At 34.9% G+C, this 20,902-nt stretch overlaps 1 protein-coding gene across 1 annotated transcript in view; it reads right to left on the reverse strand.

Annotated features, from left to right (window-relative positions):
* EYS (EGF-like photoreceptor maintenance factor) overlaps positions 1 to 20,902 on the reverse strand; it is a 245,396-nt gene that overhangs the window by 146,526 nt on the left and 77,968 nt on the right. The window contains exon 4 of the mRNA XM_085574728.1: positions 643 to 807. Within this exon, the coding sequence (XP_085430854.1) occupies positions 643 to 807 (165 nt within the window). The remainder of the gene's footprint in view (positions 1 to 642; positions 808 to 20,902) is intronic.

The raw sequence follows: 20,902 nt of genomic DNA on the forward strand, positions 1-20,902 counted from the left end.
TTTTTCTTGCTGACTAGTGAAAAGTGTATTTCTATCTCAGAAGTTTATGCCATATATTGAGGAATGAAATATTCTGGCAAGAAGCAACTTTTTTATGTAGTATTAACAGGCATACATCCAAGTCTGCAAGTATGCTCTCTGGGGATCACAAAAGAATTCTCTGAAGTGTGAAATCATAGTAAGTACTTCAAAATATGGCAAAACTACAGAACTTAAGATAGTTCTATAAATCAAGAATTTGGAACCAAGATCACAATTATAAAAAGCGAGACTTAGTCCAACTATGAAGTTGTTTCTCTCTAAGTTGTTCAAAACTTCTTCAACATTTGTATTTTAGAGCTGTAAAACTTACAACTAATGTCATATGCTTACTATGTTCTTTCTTGTCAGGAAGCAGCATTTTCTCTTGTAAGTTATGTTTTGCTCAATGAGTCATAAATTAAAGAACTTTCTAGAGGATCACAAGGAACAATGCTTCAAATTTTATAATGCAGCATGCATTAGAATACCAAAAGGCTGCTACTGCATTTTAATGACTCATTTTGCTGTTGAAGAGGAAATGCCAGCTGATGTACACTAAAGTTAATAAGGACCTGAAGGAGCTAAAAGCGATACTTAGCTTCAAGTATCTTTGGTACTCACTGTAAAGAATTGTGCCATTTAGAGCAGTTGTTTTCACTGTCAAGTACAGAGTTGTCAGATTGCTTGTTTCCTGCCCAGATGCAGTCCTGGTATCAGATACAGATGTCAGAGAAGGTAGCTCCAAATAAGAATTTCCAGTGAAGGATGGAAAAAACAGTGCTATGTCTGAAATGAACAATAAAAATATAATTGTATTAATTTATTACAAAATAAAGTAATAAAATGCAAGCACTTCAAAATGATCCATTTTTTATTACCTGTGAATAGCATCATCAACTATATTATTTGCTGAGCATGCATATAACTTTATTTAATTTCAAACATTCAAATACACGGAAAATGAAAAAGTTCTAGCATCTGCCTATTACCAGAAGTGAAAAGACCATTATAGGAGGAACTACTGCTAGAAGATGCAAGTTAAAAGGCTCTCATAAATTTTCTTCTTTATAGATGTGTCAGTACAGAACTTTTGTCCTATGACATCTCTGTGAAGTAGTTTTCATTTTTATTTCTAGATGGGAAACCCAGTTTTTCTTCATTTTCAGGATCCTCAAATTTGTAGGGTTTGAAATTACGAAGAGAACACCAATGGGCAGAATATGCATTTTCCCACTAGGCTGGAAATGAATAATTGTTAAAAGAAAATTTTTAAGTGTGAAGGCTTATCATTTACAATGTTTATTGCATTCATTACTTTAGTCATTATGGTTTTCCTTTTTTTTTACCCTTTAGACATAACAATAGTATCATGGATGCAAGAAAAGCTAAACTAAAACTGAGGTTAGGCAGAATGTCTTCTCAATGCCTTGAGAAACATACGTATGCAAAATACCTTAAAGATTTCCCAGACTGATCATCAGGGATATGAATAAGGAATAAGCATCAAGAAAAATATTTTGAGTTTGGGTAATATTTTTGCAAAGAAAGTTTTAGTTTAATTATACAATGGATCTGTGGATGATGATTATACACAGGTGTGACTATTACTTTTTTTAAATTTCTATCCACTTTATTAATTTTTTGTTTGTTTGAGAATCTGACTACTGTTTATCCTCTGCTATTTTTATTTGACTTAAGAAAAAAGGACAAAAGGAAAGGCCTAGCTAAACAAAAACATATGGAAGGACAGTCATTAAAAAAACTCATACTCTGATAGCAGGAGAAAAGCAGGATGGAAAGCAATGACTAGTTATGCTTCTAAATTATAGGTCTGGAAAGTCAGGATTGTTGGAGAAAGTGGAAAAAGATATGGGATGAAAAACAGGTCAGTGGCATTGCAAATCAGAAGCAGACCTACATGATTACAAGGGGTTTTTTTTGCCTAATTAAATTCAGATTTTCGAGAGAAACAGTACTAGGAGATCTAGCAGTGTAGTGCAGGGCCACAAACAGGATTAAAGGCTGGGTTCTCTCTCACATGAGGAAAGGCTGTAGGACTCCTAAGGCTGCAAAAGAAAAAGCTCAGGTGAATTTTAACACTTGTCTGTAAATACATGGGGATGGAGAAGAGGGAGCCAAATTTCTTTCAGCAGTGCACTTGATAGCAATAGGTACAAATCAAAACCCAAGAAATTACACCTGAACACATAGAAACACTGTTTCACTGTGAGGATGGTCAAACATTGACACAGGTTACCCAGAGAGGTTTGTCGGGTCTCAGTTCTTAGAGATTTTGAAAACCAGACTAGGCATGGTAGTGAGAAACCTGTTCTAGGTGATCCTGCTCTGCTTGAGCAGGGGGTTGGACTTGATGGTCTCAAGATGATAGTCGCTTCCAACTTCAATAAATTGGTGATTCTGTTATCCTTCACAGGGAGGTCCTGTGCACTCAACCTTAATTATTATTCCTGAAGTGCAGTACCTTTAGAAATCTCAGTGTAGCTCAATACTCACAATATATTGGTACACTGAGCAACAAAGCTATTAAAATGTCTTTTATTAGGTAGTTAATAAAAAAGCTAGTTAACTTGGAGAGTAACTGTCCACAATTTATATTCTAAATCAAAATTAATCTGTGAAATTTCAGATAGGTAAAGAGGGAGAAGAATGAGGAGGGGAAGGGATCATGGTATATCTGGCCAATCTTGAAAGGAAGGACAATCTCACTAGTCTTTTAGGAAAGATAGCTGCCTTCAAAGGAGGGATCTCCCCTAAAGATTGAAACTTTCCAGAAGTCCAGCACCTTGCATCCAAAGAAGTCTTTGCATTGATGTATAGACAAAACTACTGAGGAAAGATGCTGTTACAACAGTTCTGTCTACATCTGCAGTGCTATGTCCAAAGCAGCCTAGACTTCCATTACCAGAGCTGTGAAGTCCTCTCAGAAGTCATCAGAAAAGACACAGCAAATACAGACACTGCATCAGAAAGAAATGCATAGCTGGCAAAAAAAAACATCCAGAAATGCCAGGATGAAGAGCACATCCTCTTCCCTATGGTGTGCAGGCTATTAGCCTTCTGATCCTTAACAGTCATTTTCTGCTCTAAAGCTGTACAACAGCTGCAATCTGTTGCAAGTCTACAGCATCCGTAAAGAGGTCACCAAGAGCACAGGGATTAATTTTCTGCCTAGATGAAGGGTCTAAGTGGAAGAAAACAGATTGAGTCTGTGCGTTAAGAATCTCAAATCTATGTCTGTGATAAAGTACACAGATAGAACACTATGGGCAAAGCTGCCAGTCTGGACAAAATTTTTCCACTTCCCTCATTCTAGATACTCTTAATTAGCAGAAATTAAAGTCCCATGAAGCACTGACCATGGCTCCACTCTGGTAGGATCCATGAATCAGATCCAAAGAAGGGCATCTGCTGAACTACAATGACCTAATTCTCTACCACATTATGAGAGTATTTTAGTACTGCTTCCTAGCAATATTTACAGATCTTCATATTTTAAGATGGTTACTGGCAGTTTAATATTTAATATATGTCACAGGACAGGCTAAGAAGAAGAAGAAGTAGTTACTTATTCCACCCTGGGTCCATTATCTGACACTTCACCTCTGTCCATGATCACAAGGGACTCTTTTCCACAGGGGCAATGGTCTCCAAGTGAGTACATGCAACCTATGGGGTTCTCAAAACAATTAACTAGGACACAGGAAGAAATAGAAACTTTCTCACACTTTAAGGGTAAAAAAGATTACAAATAATTCGAGAGAAAAATTTTGTTAGAGAGACCATAGAGTTGGGTCTGAATTACCTCACAAACACATATTGCTAAGAATTATACTTTAACCATTTAACTGAAGACTCAGATTTTACTGAAATAAATAGATTAGCTGGGATATTATTTATTAAAATTTTCACAATTACACAGTACAAGAAAAAGTTGAGAAACAGCAACAAGTTTCTATTATGTCCCTACATGATTTTGTCTTAGTGTGAAAATAAAGACAATTGGGGGAAGAATATAGTTTTCTACTGCTACCAAAAAGGAATCAGTCTGTTTCCACTCCTAGCTCTAATTTTCCCTTTGCATTCTTGCTTTTCTATGCCAAGTCTGGTTTAGCACTGAATTTGTTAATTTCTGTTAAATTCCTTTTAAAATACATTTTTCAGTCCTGAAGATGTTAAGAGTCATCAACTGCACCAGCCATCACTAAATAATTCAAGTGAGAACCAAGAAAGCCTTTTAACATCACAAAATCCTAGAAAGAGAAGAAATGTATTCATCTTCTAGTAGGAAAATCAGACCAAACATCCGACTAAGCTTATCTACAATCCACTGGGTAGATAACTTCATTGAATGTCCCTGTTTCTTTTCAATAAGGAAAGTGAACAGGTTATCCTAGGATGTGATTATCCTCACCCAATCATGACTTAAATCTGCCTATTTCTCTCTATTTGCTATAACAGGATTTGAGTAGTTTAGGTTGCTTGTTGCTTAAGCATCAGAAATAGGCGACCTGCAGAAGGATTTTCTTTAGGCAAAACCAAATTAGTACAGTAGTTCTGAGTTGAAATGTTAAAGATGTGAACGGGACAGAATATTTAGTCAGGGAATTAAACTCTGAATTTGCTGTTTATATCTTTCAATTACAGTGGTAAACATCCTCTAAAACCTATGGACAGATTCTGTGCTTGTTCTTCTTTTCCATCACTCAGAGAATGTAATAGAAGCACAGGTGATAAAAACTTTTACAAGCAATGCAGCAAACCTTTTCCATATTATCAAGAATGGAGGTGTTCCCAGCAGGCAGAAAGTCAGTTAAGAAGCAATATCAAGGGTCTGATGAACACATGATCAGTTCTATATCCATGTCATGCTCACAGAGTATCCCAGGCAACCAAATTTAACCGCCTTAGAATAATTCATTCTTTTATCTTATGTTCACGGTATGAAGAAAATCAAAGTGAAATAAATATGATTCAGAAAATTCCTAGGGATTATGTCTGGCACATATGAAATCTGACTTGGGTGTTTCATAAAGCATCACATGCACCTACAGCAGTACAGAAATACAGTAACCATTTCCTATGAAATAATTGATTAGCTGAGTTCAGCTGTTTCAAGACAATAAAATATGAAACAAAATAAATCTTACCCTTGCTGCTTTCATTCATTTGTCTCAATGCACAAAAGCCTCCTGCCTGCTGTAACTGCACTCCAACATAACAAAGCACAAAATCCTTACAAAATAAAATGCACACGTCTTCCTCTATCAGGCCAGCCTGGTGCCTTTTTGATAATGCTTTCTGCTGCCAACTGGGAGGTCTGAAATCATATCACTGACTTAATCTCTTACTTTGCAGACTGCTAGGGCCTTTGAATGGCAGAAAGACAGTACATTTAATTGTGAAGACTCAAGAGAAAAGCACTAGGGGCAACGGGTCACATAAGCAATCCTTAGAGTAGGACCTCAATTCATTTTCATTGAAGGAAACTGCCATACAATGGAACAGTAATAGAAGAAAAGACATTAAAAATGGAAAATAAAGCAGAAGATATTTGGCAGCCATGCATCAGCAAAGGTACAATGAAATACAGAACAGAAATAGGGATGATCAAAGGGAAGGCATTGCTTCCAGATGGAGAAACAGAACAGGCCTATTCAACATGCAGAGGAAAATGTGAATAAGAAATGGCAGCTCCATGTCTTGGAACACAGCAGGTAAGGGCATTCAATTACTCAATTACTGTTACTATCAGGTCACAGGCTTGAAGAACAAAAGGAAATTCTTAGTAACTTTTTGCAGAATGTTTGGGGCAATTTATTGCCAAGAGATATTATGTAGGTCAAAAGTATATAAAAAAATAATGAAAAATTAAGAACAATACTAGAACAAGGGAAACTAACCCACTGGACTAGGAAATATAATGGAACCACAGGTCAGGAAACCTTAGTCTCATTGATTGGTGGAAGGTGAAGTAATGCACTTGGGGAAAAATCTCTGTTGTTCTGTTTTAATATATTCTTTTTAAAGAGTGACTGTTTTTTCTCTGAGACAGGATATTGAGCTAGATGCCCTCCTGACTTGATCTGGTTTGTGATTTTTGTGTGACTTTTTCTGCTCTGCGTATCACTATTAAGACTGCATGACAGAAACAAAGAGAGATGCAGACCATTTAACATAAAGGAAATTAATGATTCCATAGATATCTGAAGCATATAGAAATTGTCATTACCTAGTGCCTAGAGTTACTCATATCTTTTGACAGCTGTATTTAAATGAGCAGATCAGCTCAATGTAAATATATAATTAAATTTATTACAAGAAAAAAAATTGTTGATAGTTTTAGCATTCCTTAAGTACAAAGAATTTGAAGAGTTAGCTGTATGTCTGAAAAAACAAGATCATAGTAAATCAGTTTGATGTTAACATGCTTTGTGAAAAAGAGAGACACAAAATGAAGACATAAATATTTTCATATTCCTATTTTTTAGCTCACAATATTCCACTCATAATCTCACATTTTAAGAAGGAGGAATAATTTTTAAAAATTTTTAGCTATACTCTCAGTTGTTTTACATCAGCAAAGTTACAACTGCATTCATTAATAGAAGATGAGAATTTAGTCAACTACTGTGTCTGTGTGAAAGTATGAAAATTACCTGTCTCAGAATAAGAAGAATTTTATTCAGTTAATGGGCAAGAAACATTATAAATGTCAAGGAGAAGAGTGGTGTAATTATTGAGTTCTGTATTTTTTTCTGGATGTTACATAGACATGTAAAGTCCAGATGTGTCAGCAAGTACAAAAGACTGACATGAAAAAGAAAGAAAGAAAATTATTAATTCATATTCACCTCAAGATTTTGTGAAAATAGAAATGACGCCTCCATAGAAAGATAAAAAGTAGTGAAGATGTTTTGTGCTGAAAAAATCCAAAACAATCTAGTTATTGTTAGCCCAAATTCACAAACAGAATTAGCCTCTTACTGCCTGTTTTTTCATAGTTTGGAAAACAACACAGTGATTTGTCTTTTTCTGTTTGATTAGTTTCATCTCCAAAATTTATTACTTTTCTTCTAAGTGCATTGGATTTTGAAGCGGAAAGAATGTTCTTAATTGATACTTGCACCTAATCAGATGTATTTTACCACCTGCATTCAAAATGATGCATAAGTGCTTCTCTTTTCCTGAATTTGACATGGAGGAAATTGGGAAGCTATTATCTAATATTTTTTCAAGCTGAATATACTTGACAGGAAATATGATCTTCCTGCAAAAACACCAGAGATTTATCTATTTTTAAAAAGCACCCCATCTAGGAGGGAAATGAATGTCCTTTATATCTTAATTTATATATTTCTACCTTTCCCAATTATGGGAAAAAAATCTAAGACAGACTCTTAATATGAAACCATAATTTAAAGTGGAGCTGTCATATTGCACTGTTATATTTGGTGCTGAAATGCTGGTTGCTTTGAAGGTCACTGTGACACATATTATGGCAAAATTTAATGAAGCAAGACTTGTAAAAATCTTTTGAAGTTCCCTCAATAATATATTTGTTCTGTAAAATATCACAGAAGATCTACTTGAACATGAGCTTTCACAGTTTTGATTCACATCTAATGAACTGGTAAGAGAAGAAAATGAAATAAAGTATTGGTTTTCAGTGGGAAAAGAGGCAGCTGTCATAATATTTTTAAAAACTCATATTTTTCATAACAAGTTGATGTACTAGAGATCATCACTGTAATGAGCACTTTTTGGTTCCACAAATGAATGGGTCAAATAGCTTAATTTTCTATTGGTTTGCAGTGAGTCTCAGCTAAATGTGTACATAATTTATTTGTATGTTATAATTCTTACAGTTACCAAAATTTCAAGGCCTTCTTGTTTTGTTTTATAGAGTATCAATGTGTTTTCAGCCACTTTAATTTTATCTCTGCCATCTAAGTTTAATTTTATTCTCTGAAATGGTGCTTGAACACATAAACAAACATTCCTATCCCAAAGGATCTTAGAAATACTTGTAGAGTAATTGGCTATAAAGGTTTAATTTGGAAAAAATATTCAGATTTTTTTCAGTATGTGTCATATTTAGTCAGTTGAAGAGGAATTTTCCATCTGGATAACATTGCCGACTAATTTGTCATATGGTTGGCACTAGATATTAGACGATTAATATTAAAAGTGAAATGCAATCTGTAGTTTCAAGAACACTAAATTTAATGTGTTCATGGAAATAGCAAAGTTTATGTATTGCTACATTGTGTATGCAACAGGTTTTTAGTACTTTCCTGGGAGATTTTTGATAAGACTTTCCTATTATTAGTTTTCTATATAGGTACATAATTTACAGAATTGTGTAAATCTAATCTGAGTTCTCATCTGAGCTTACTTTCACAGGTTCAGTGTGAAAAAAAAAATAGGAATGTGAAAGCAATTTCTTCTCCATCTCTTAATTATACTAACATCTTGCTATGTCTTCCTTTGGGAATCATGTTGCTAACTCAAGGGCTTGGTGGAAAAAATTGACAAATAGCAGGCAAAGAAGGAGATTTAAGAGTTAAAGACATTAACAAATTAAGTTAGTATCAGAACATGGATTAGAAAATCAGATATTTCACTCTTTTTGACCTTTCCTTTGAGGATTCAAAAACCAGTAGTTTTCTGCCCCCAGTTTTGCTAATTAATTTTATTTCTTTTTAGCCTAAAATTCAAAAAATACAAAATGGGAAACTATCTATATAGACAGCTTACTTATTTCTTTCCTTTATTTTCCAACATTTATCACTGTTACATGAGTTAGGAATTATAAAACTAGAAGTATCACTTACATATAATGATCACTTTAAACATTTATACTACAACATATACAATATTGGTCTTAGAAAATTATTTTCCAATTGATTTTTAATATATTTACTGTGTTAATATTTAACAATAATGAAAAATCAGTAACAAATCTGAATTGTAGTTACTTTGTTTGTTTTCTTGGCAATTACAAGAGAGCAATATTTGGGGGAAGCATGTTCATTTGCAAATATTTATGTTTGCTTAATCCCGACAGCATTAATTTCAAAGTATTTTAGTTGGGCTCAGCATTGTGGGCACACAAACCAGATGAGTCTTGTGTAATTGCTAAATAATATTACAATTAGGTAAGCAAACTTATCTGATTTAAAAGAATGAGGTGGACAATTCAAAAGGAATTAACTTGCACCATTCCCAATTTTTAGCAGCCTTATTCAGCCAAGTTGTAATTCTCTGACATCATAGGTTTTATCTTGGCTGTAGTCTTTAACTGTAGAACCCTCATTCTCCGACTTCCAAAACATAGCTGGTAGAAGTTCCAGATGAGGTGGATGTTCAGTATTAAAGCTTTGAGTTCATCTGCTTGCTTTTCTCCCATTGATTTGATGTGACAGTGTTAGCAGATTATGGTCTACTTGTTTAAGAGATGGGTGAATTTCTGCAAGACTGAGAACCACCTGTATCAAGTTTGGAAAAGCATTAGTGAGATTTTGATAGTAATAATCTGAAAGTACTAGGTCCCAGCAACCATCTAATTTTGGTTTTATTGTTCCAAATTGAAATTAGAAGAAAAAAAAACCTCCTATTTTTTTTCCCAGAATTGAAGAATGTATTTCTCCAGCAAAGCTTGAAAACTATCCATGGGACACATTATGAATGTAATTTTTTTACTTGCAAATTTTTATTTTATTCTGCTTTATATATTACTTTGTCACACTGGACATTTTTATATATGCTGCTTCCAACAACTAGGAGCAGATAAAATAGTCTACATTTTTTTTTATTCTTGTCCTAAAAATGGAAATTTTCAGGCCAAAAGTTTAGATAGGAAATACAGGCATAAATCCACCCAGTACATTCCAGTATTAAAGAGAAAATGGAACAAACCACAATAATGTATATGAAATATATTAGTTTACTTTCCATATATAGACAGAAATGCTTAGGAAGTTCATAGTTATAAGTTATTTCATTAGTATATCTTTCCACATAGCAGCTTCTCAAAGATATCCTTGATGTGTTAGAAAAAGGAAACAAATGGAAGTAATGCCTTCCTTTTCAAAGTAAACTCTTCTCATTGTCTTCTCTTCCTTCCATCCACGATGATTCTAGAACATATATTCTCACCTATTCTGTGACTGAGAGATTAATACTTCACCTCAGGTTTGATATCAATTTTAGATTTAGCTCTGACAGTCTTTCTGTCAGCTACCTACTAAGGCAGACAGAAATACGTGAGGCAGGATGTTCATCAGGATTACGTGATACCAGAAATCCCAAACTATTGGAGCTAGAAAGTCTGCTGCCCTCAGAAAAGGAAAGCTAAAAACCCTCCCAGGTTCTCAGCTGGTAAATTTCTGTTTCTGACCTTAAAGCTGCTGACAAAGGACATTGTATGCAAGAGGGCTGGTTAGCATTTATTTTTTTTTTACTTGAAAGCACTGATATCTACACTCCAGCAGGTGTTTATTAGCAGTAAGGTTTAAAACTCAAATACTTCTAACTATGTAATATAGTATAACTGGCATCTAGCAAAATAAACCTACAGTCTGATGTACTGATAGCAAAATAACCAGAGTTTTACAGATAGTTATTTTCTACTTTGTTCCATTCATCACTGGCCTATGGCTGATACCTATTAAATAATAGTTTATCTACCATTTTACACTAACTTTTTTCAATTACCTAAGGTATTGGAGCATACTATCTAAATATAAAAAGGAGTAAATTTGCTTTTGTATAGCTAAAATTAACTGATAAACTAGAATAGAATTAATTGTTCAATGGAACAATCTTTCGCCACGTTAATTAGAATGTCAAGAGCTACTTGATGAAGTTCAGTACTTTTCTTGTTGTTGCTACTTATTATTTTTTCAGTTTTGAATCTCAGAGGTTCCACAGTAAATTTCAATGGCATGACTACACTGGTTTTAGCTGTGATAGAACCATAGCTATGTGGTGCTATATTTTGATTTTGTGATGAAAACAGTGTTGCTCACTTCTGCCTTGCATTTCTCTTCCCCATCCCACTTGGAGGGAAGGAAGGAACAGCTTGGATTGAGCTGCCTCCTGGGCTCCTTAAACCACAACAATGTTCTAGGAAAAATACTTTCAGGCTCTCTAGAAAGCATTGCAATGCAGGTTGTTGTCATTTTATAGAAACCAACTAGCAATAATTCTGAAGAGAAGGTGAAGCTCCTTGCTCAGCCTTGGCACTGAAAATAATAGATGGGAAGTATACATCTGCCTAGAGTAATAAGGCTGAACAGCAAACTTTCAAAACCTTTATTGACTTGTAAACTCAAGAATTTTTAAAAATTTCTGAAATATCTGAGGTAACAGAATTCAAAACAAGAACTTCTAGATTAGAATTAATTGATGTATCTCTCCCTTGACAGTCTACTTTGTATACTGTTTTTTTTTTTTTTTTTTCCTCCAGCAAACTCTAAAAAGTCATTGAGAATGACAGGTCTGGCAAAATGCAACGTGAGGTATTGAAAAGGAGAAAAAAGGAAGCAGATAATATTTCTGAGAGCCATTATTAAAAAAAAAATAAATAAAGCACACCATTTTGACTGCATCACTGGTGCAACTAAAGCTAGATGTTCCACCGAGAATTTACTATAGTCTCTTTTTGGTTCACAAGCATAGTTCAAGTAACACTTTTAACTCTTTACCTCCAAAAACTACAGACCTGAACTGTGCAGAGAGGAGTGTCTCCCAGGCTCTGCTCATAAAACAAAGCACAGTTCCTAACAATTCCTTTCTGAGAGAACATGGTACCTTAGGATGGGAAATCTTATTTAAACTCATTGGCAGGACTATAAGTTTCATTTTGAGAACTACCCGCACTACTGTAATACCAATTTTCTATATTTTTTTTTCCAATATAATAAGCAATTATAATATAACCTGACACTGTCACAGCTCTGCCACTAATGTTACACAATATCATGGTTCTCTGGTACCAACATGCAAAAAACCAACATGAAAGCAGAGAATAAAACAATACGTCAATCATATCTACTGCTACTTTTAAATACATTTTCTCCATCTGCCTTATATCTGCTAGGCTATAAATAGCAATGTAGAAAACAACTTATTTTTCTAATCATAGATGAGGAAGAAACATGGTTTAAATGAACCATCATTCAGCATAGCTAATATGCACCTTAGAACAGTAGCAGTGCTGATTATTCTTTTGAAATAAATACAATCCCAAGACACACTGAAAGGGGGATAAAATCAAAATATGCTCAGAAGAACATATCCTAGCATAAGGAGCACCTGCCCTTTTAACTTGTGGTATCTAATTATTTTAAAATGCACATTCTGCATTTTAGTGCTGTTTGAGTTTTCATCTTTGAACTACATCTTACGTGTAGTCACACCTCAGATATTTTCTCCCTAACAGTCTCAGTGCTGATGGATTTCACATTGTACAATGTAATTGCTTTTCTGGATTTTACATTCATTTGGTAACAAACCTACTAAAAAGTACCACAATGGGTGAACTGCAGGTAAATGATCCAACACAGCTTTAATCTAATTTATCTGCCAAATGACTTTAATTATTTTGGACTGTCAGCTATTGCTTCCAGATTTTTAAAACAGAATTAAAACACTTTTTTGAAAAAAATATTCCTACACACTTTTATCAAGCCAAATAGCCTCCCACAAAGTAAAAAACAAGTGGGAAAAAACCTCATGCCATTAGTAGAGCACTTCCATTTTATAACTTGGATGTAAGGCACAAAATAACTAACATCTGTCATTTTGCAAAATGCTCTTCACCTTTATTATCTAATGTCTAGTAGACTCAGAGTGTGAGCAGTCTTGCTTAGACTGATTTAAATTCACATTTATTTTAATGCATGTATATAAAATTTGAAATTTGCTATTTGGCTTGTTTTTTGACCATGCTTACTTTTGTCAGACACAGTAGTATAAATCCAAAATAAAGAGTCTGTAAACCAATGTATGATAGTGACTACTACCTCTAAGCGTGGACAACCATTTTTCATATAAAATATCATAAAAATAAACTTATTCTCTTTTCATATTTCAAAAGAATGAAAACTTTTTTTTATTTTATGCACAGCATGTAAGCAAACAATAAATATTTAAAAACTCATTACATAGTGTGTGTTGTTTTGTTTCTGAGCAGCAAATGTTTTGAAAGTAGTTTCATGATGATTATAAAGAAGAAATTGTGTGAAATAAGTAGAGCACTTTCAAAATTATATCCAAATATAAAATGAATTTTAAAATCATGCTGGCATTGCTAAGAGCACACAGTGGTGGTCTTGATTAGAGACCATGTTGGCTTTATTACTTGTTTAAGACTGTAGAAGAGGAATAAGAGAGAAAATAACATGAACATAGACTAGGACCTTACCCAACCATCTAAATCCCATAAACTGACATAATTGCTTTTTAATCTATGGGACGTTTCCATATATATTAAGAACTGTGTGGCCCCTTTGGCAATAAATGAATTTATCTGCTACTATGACATACAACACTGCCATGAAACAGAAAGTGTGGTGGTTAAACTGAAACTACTGCTGTAAAAGTGTACTGCCTGGTCTTCAATTGAATTCTCATATTTACATAAGGAGTTATCTGGAGCCAAAACCTGTTGATCCTTCTTTGCTTATGCTTATGTACCAAGGAGACAAAAACCCAAAGTCCTGATCAACAAACTAAGTTAATAATTTTTACTCTTCAGTTAGAGAAGAAATCATTCTGTTTTCCTAGGAGGGGTGGGTACCAGCCAGCCACTGCAGATCACAGATTAAAGCTCTGCTAAGACAAACATCAGAAATGCAATTTCCAAATGAAGAATTATGAAATAGGGATCTGAATTTTTGTGGCTAGAAATAGGCAAGCTGTAACACAGGTAAAACCTGCATACAGGCTGAGCTGAAATCTTGGTGTCAAAAGAAGTTGTGCAGCCACAGCCTAACTCATGATTCTTTTTTTGACAGGGGCTGAGTGGATGTCACAGAGGAAGACAGAAACATGACAAAGTACACAGTGATCCTTCTGAAAAGTATTCTGCCAGCCTTCAGTGATTTGCAACTCGTGGACTTTATGAGACTAAAGTTTTGTCTTTGCATTTAATGTCTTCTGAGAAACCTTTATCTCATGAATTTATACATGTTGCTCTTTGAACCCATGTGTAAGGAGTCGTCCCTGGCTGGATTCAGGCACCCACCAAAGCCTCTGTAACACTCCCCTCTGCAGCTGGACACGGGAGAGAAAATGTAACAGAGGGTACATGAGTGGAGATAATGACACAGAGAGATTACTCACCAAATACTGGCATGGGCAAAACAGGCTTTAATTTGAGATACTAATCAAATATTTAAAAAAAACCAAAATAGAGCAGGATAATGAGAAGTAAAATAAGACCTTAAAAATAACTTCCCAGCTCTAACTCCTCCTCCCACAGTGGCACAGGGAGACAGGAATGGGGATCATGGTCAGTTCATCTCAAGGTGTTCCTGCCACTGCTCAGGCAGAGGAATCCTTCCTCTGCTCCAATATAGGGTCTCTCCCACAGGCAACAGTCTTCTACAGACTTCTGCCACATGGATCACTCTTCCATGGGGTGTGGTCCCTTCAAGGACAGGCTGCTCTAGTGTGGATACCCCACGGGGTCACATGTCCCACTAGGAAACCTGCTCCTGCATGGGGGGGTTCTCCCTCCATGGGTCCACAGGTCCCTGCTAGGAGCAGCTCTGGTACAGGCGATCTCTCAGGCATCCAGCTGCTCCAGTGTGGGGCTCCTCCAAGGGCTGCAGGTGGATCTCTGCATCCCCATGGCCCTCCAAGGGCTGCAGGGCACAGCTGCCTCACCATGGGCTGCACCAGGGGCTGCAGGGGAGTCTCAGCTCTGGCACCTGGAGCACCTCCTGCCCCACCTGTGCTTGGAGTCTGCAGAGCTGTTCCTCTCACATGTCCTAGTCCCACTCTCCTCTGGCCACAATTACATCTGAGCAATAACCTTTTTCTTTTCTTCTTAAATATGTTCTCACAAAGGCACTACCATAATTTCTACTTAGCCAGCCTTTGCCAATAGCATGTCTCTCTTGGTTAGCTGACACTGACTCTGCTGGACATGGAGGAAGCTTCTGGCAGCTTCTCAAAGAAGCCACCCCTGTAACTCCCCTTCTGGCCATGCAAACCAAATACATTCCACCTATCACCTCTGTGAATCATGTATATAAGAATTATCAGCAAAAAGCCATATTTATCACAGAACCTACACTCACATCAACAAAACTATCCAAACAAAGCAAGACAAAAATTCCACATACAAAAGCAAAATAACATAATCACAGCAGTTAATGAAAATGGACAATTTACACAAAATCCACCCCTTGTCTCTTTGTGCTGTTACTAGGATGTCATGTCACTCACACCATGATGTAACTTCAAGTCTTTATGATTTCCTACAAATAAAAAGTCCCACTGCTAAATTGCATTGGGAAGAATGAAGAATACAAGCAGAATAATCTCAAATGATTTCAGTTAGTCTGAGGGTTTCTTTCCTCTCTGAACACAGTGTCTTTGAAACAGCAAAACAACTCAAACCTGTGGGAAAATATGAGCTCCAGGTAATAGTTCTTTGGACAATATTCTAGCAGACAAGACATTACTTCCGAAACAGATTTTTTTTTTCCTGAATAACTTCATATTTATCTTCAGAATCTGAAAACTCAAAAAATCTATTATAACTTTCAGCAAATTTGCTGAGGATAATGAGAGAAAGCAACAAATTCTACTGTTGCCAAGTGCAAATTTAAAAAAAATCTTGATGACTTAAAAGTATATAGGCATAGCAAAAGTTAACAAACTAGCATTTCTAATGTCAAAAGAAATAAAAGACAGTATCATTTACTATGAAACTGGTTTCTACCACCATAAATTTACAGTCAAAGCTCAAGAAGCCCTGAAGCCTCAATTATTTCTTCACAGAGTATGTATTCTGGTGTCATGGGAGAAATTCCTGGTCAAAACCCTCATGTTCATTCAGACACATCTACTCTTCTTCTCTCTATCTGTAAATGAAATATAATCCATGCCCCAATTCATTGCATTTTTATTCTTCTCAATTATATTACTATCTAATGAAAGAATTGAAGTTTAACTAACTCGTCTGAAAAAGAATATCAGAGGACATACATAGAGAGAATAAGAATTTTTTAATTTTAAAATGACAGAAGGAAAATCTTTTTCTAAATGAGCTACAATTTTAGAAGTAGTGGAAATGCTGATACTATATTCATGTTCATTTATGAATTACATGTAGTAGCATAAAATGTTACTGTTCTTCAACTCCTCATTACTGTCCTCTCAAAAAAGATCTAATCATATGTATGGTGATTCCTTTAGTACATTTCAGTGCACAGTAAAACACATTAATTTAAATCATACAAATGAGAGCATTGCAGAATCAACTTTTGTCACCATGGATTACAATAATATCCTAAATTAGGATAAATTAGGGGAAAAATTAGACAGTAGACTTATGGTTTACTGAGTCTTTGAAAAATATCTAAAAAATATGTTGTTTGCTTCATGCATTCAATTTCATGCTTCCAAAAGCTAAATAAGCATTCAGGCTTTTAGAAAACAGAAATTTTTTGAGATTTAAAGTTTTATACAAGGCATTAAATAAATATTGCTTTGGGCAGGCATGAGGAAACCATGGACTTCTAAGGAACCAGAATACCCTTGATAGCTTCATTAGTCCCAAGTAAGACTAATGATAATAACCCCTAACACACACTCAGCAGAACCTTCTATGGCCTTTGTGTCCTGTTCTCACTTAATGAATGCTTTCTGCATTAGATTATATTTTATATTATTATAATCCAATGCTATCATTGCTGAACTCAGGTTTTTGAGAGTTTTTACTTTCTCATGCATAAGGTATTTTGGAATGATCCTGATCAGAATTTTTCATACAAAAAATCCCCACCAAATTCTCAAATATGATGAGGTTTGTACTGGTCATATTTCAGATACTCAAAATAGTACTATATTTATGTGAGTGTACTGTCACATAAAGTAACAGGAATAAATTGCAACATTTTTTTTCCCAGGATTCTGTGTTTTAAAAAGAAATTTAGTAGCATCACTTTATGTGAGGAAGTTTCTGTCATCATTATGGACAGATGATGTTGCAGTTCAACCTCTACAGGTATGACATTGAATATTGATGCAAATTGATCACTAACATTTGGTATAATAAATTTTTTACCAGACTGATTCTATTTTCTTACTTTTACCCTACACATAAAGTGGGATAAATATTGTATCATGATATCAGTGGGGCATTATTTCACATTTACTGAAAATACAATTTCAGTTGTTCAGCACTCTGTTAAATGAAAAAAAAGAAGAAAGTTTTGAAAATTTGTCAGATGGAAAATCTGACTCATGTCCTAAAGAGGTTTCTAGAATGCTAGCATGTAACTAGAGATTTATAGGAAAACAGAAAATTAACATTCACATATTAAGTCTGGCTAGACTCAATTGGATTTTATTCCTCAGAAGTAATAACCATCATCCACATCTAGAATCATAAAATGGCTGGGGTTGGAAGGGACATTTAAGGATCCATCTAGTTTAACATTCATCACTTGGGTGAGAAGAGTTGAGGAATGCCCAGACAATTGACATTTCCATGTTGTACATGAGGCAGCTGGGAATTAGATTGGGTGACACCATACATTCATGCTTCAGGGAGGTAGAGCTCTGGTTGCCACACACTCACAGCACCAGGAGATGCCCAATCTCAATTTACTTATGCACACCAACTAACCATCTAAAACATGGCACTGGGGCCATCACTGAGCTTTCAAAGATCTACATAAAAAAAAAAAAAAATGGTGGTGCTATCTAATTTATGATTCAGTGTCAGTATCACACCATAACAAGTTGTACTATGAATAATTTTAAATTCATCAGTTAGCTTGGAGGCAGATTTGCCATGTGCTAGAGAGAAATGCTTTAAATGTTACTTTCAGTAATTGACTAGGATTTATGGTGTGTCTTTTAAAAGGGTTCTGCTCACCCACAGAGAAGAAGCAGGGAGCTTATAGTTTTGCTACATGAAACTTCAATCCTGAAAACCAGTCTGACATTGCAAAGGATAAATAAATTTTAAGAATTATCTGTTTCTTAAATATCATCAATTTCTTTTCTCTCAATTTTTAAAGAAATCCACTAAGTACACCAATTTTACTATTAACAGTGAAGCCCAGATTTCTGTCATGTAAGTATAAGGCAGTGCCAGAGAAGTGGTAGTTAGGACTGGAATTAGCTCTTCAGCTTGCAGACAGACACTGCCAAAAGCTATTGAAGGTCCCCGTAAAACTCCTAATAGATTATATTTTTAATTTTTCTTCTTTTTTTGACCTAGATGTTTGGTCAACATGTGTGACAGTTATATTAAGCTGCATTGTGTCAGTAAAATTAACTTGTTACAAATAATATATTCCCATAAACAGAACAAAACCTGCATTTGTTCCTGAAGAAGAGTATATATTTTTGCATCGGTACTCTTTTAAAATTATTGACAAATCACCTGAAATGGAACCTAAGTACACAAGCAGTAGAAATGTGTTGGTAAATTCAAAGTGTTCATCACTGTAATAAATAAAATAAACTTTACCCCACCAAATAAATAAAAATTGCATGATAAGGCAGAACTAATGATACAGAAGACTGAAAACAAGTGGAAATAGAATAGAACCATATGGAAAAGCAAAAGACAGGAACTGGTTCTGTAATTTTGTCATTCTTTTAAAGGACCTATTTAATAGATATTTCATATATATGACTTTATCACTTTGTGAGTGTTCATGGGTAAATCATAGGCCAGATACATAAATAATGAAAACAATATGGCAATTTATATATGAAATATATGCAAGTGATGACAAACACTGAGGTGCCTTATGACAGCCAGTAGCTTTTGAGACGCACTCTACTTGATAGTATTTTTCTCTTGTTCAAGTGAGAGACTTTTCTACATATTAACAGCAGTTGTGGAAGTTTATTTTCTGCAAAGTTTTTATGATTAAGTAATGGTAAGAGAAGGCACATCACAAAATCAGTTACAGCATACTTGATGGTATATAATTTACTGGGAGATAAGAGCCAGTTTCCTCCTTGAGTGGAAATCTTCTATGGCTGGTGTTCTATTACAACAAGATATTTTAATAGAAACTCTGTCAAAAACATTATCCACAAAATTACCAAAGCAAAAGTGAACCAAGTTTTGCATCATAAAAATGGGGCATTTAGTGAGAAAGTGTTTAAAAATATTACTATATAATATTCCCCAAAGAGTTCAAGTGAAAAAATTGCTTGCCAAGGTTCATTTGATGGCCCTAAGTCCTAAAAGAGTCAGCTACAATTTTTTCAGAATCAGCAAATCTTTCATCTGCATGATGGTATAACCTGATATATCCACATCTTACACTAGAGATACATTCATTAGTGATGGACCTGTATTTTATTCTTTAACCATCTATTTCCAACTGTTCAGAACACATTCTAAAATGTACCTGTCTAGACAGAGTGAAAATTTTCTTCAAACATGCAATATTATATAGTCTGTGCTCTTCTTACCTGAAAGCAATTTGGAAATGCTGGTGAGACAATGGATTCTTTTATGAAGTCATGCACAGCTAGATAACTTTGGCATATTTGTAAGGTGAAAGGTCACAGAAACCTTATGAAAAATGACCTATGCCCATGAGTGAAAAATATCACAACCACTGGAAAGAGAACAGTGATCCACAGGGGTTGAAAGACTTCAGTTTTGTTTGGGCTTCACTATTAAGTGAAGATTGGCACTGACAATAAGTCAAAATTTCCCAGCAGCAGCTGCATCACCATGGGCTAATCTAAGCCTGCTGCATTTGGCAGCCTGGGCTGCAATGACAAAAAAAAAAAAAAAAAAAAAAAAAAAAAAAAAAAAAAAACCACCAAAAAACAAAGGCCAGTGCAATTGGGGAAAGTGATTTTAAAAGTAAGGTGACACTTATGAATCTTGTTATATATAGTGGTGATAAAGCACTTGTAGATTATCCCTTTTTGCTTTTTGCTGTAAAATAAAAACTTCCATTTTTATCAGAAATATAACAGTTGTCCCTTGCATGACCCTCAAGTATGTTCACAACTTTCTTTATCTTTTGATCCTTCTGTACATGTCAAGTCTTTAAAGTGCATCTGATGACAAAAAAAAAATCTTGTTTTCCTGCATCTTTGCTTCTATTGAGTGTTACATTAAAGTAATAATGAAAAAATTCTGTTGTTTTTGCCTTAGGCTGATGTTGCAGCCTCAATGAAATGAGGGCTCATTATAAAATTTCCTGGTTTATTATTTTTAGTGTTAAAGGAATCCAAATAATGGTAATGTGAAATATATGCAGATCTGGGCTAAACAAAACCTAATTAAAATAACAGTTAAGATTCACATGTGAGTTTACCATTTCAGCATCATGAAATGATAGACAATTTCCAAATAATCCTCTTAAATAAGAATAACTTTCCTTATATAGTGGAAAAGCAGTGTTCCTGCTCAAGTGTTTACACTCAGGAAGAGCAGTCAGTCCAGCACATCAGGACAGTTGAAAAACCTATGCCTTTAGCAATGGCCCAGTAAGCTCAAACATAACACACTACTGTCTGGATAACAATTACAACTCTCTTCTTGGTTTTAGCTTTGAGTTTAACTCTCCATAGGACAGGTTAAACCCTGATGACTCAAAAAACCCATCCTGTACCTCAGTGTAAAGGTAGC

The sequence above is a fragment of the Lonchura striata genome, chromosome 3, assembly GCF_050655825.1.
Source record: "Lonchura striata isolate lonStrDom1 chromosome 3, ASM5065582v1, whole genome shotgun sequence".
In the NCBI taxonomy this organism is placed as follows: Eukaryota; Metazoa; Chordata; class Aves; order Passeriformes; family Estrildidae; genus Lonchura; species Lonchura striata.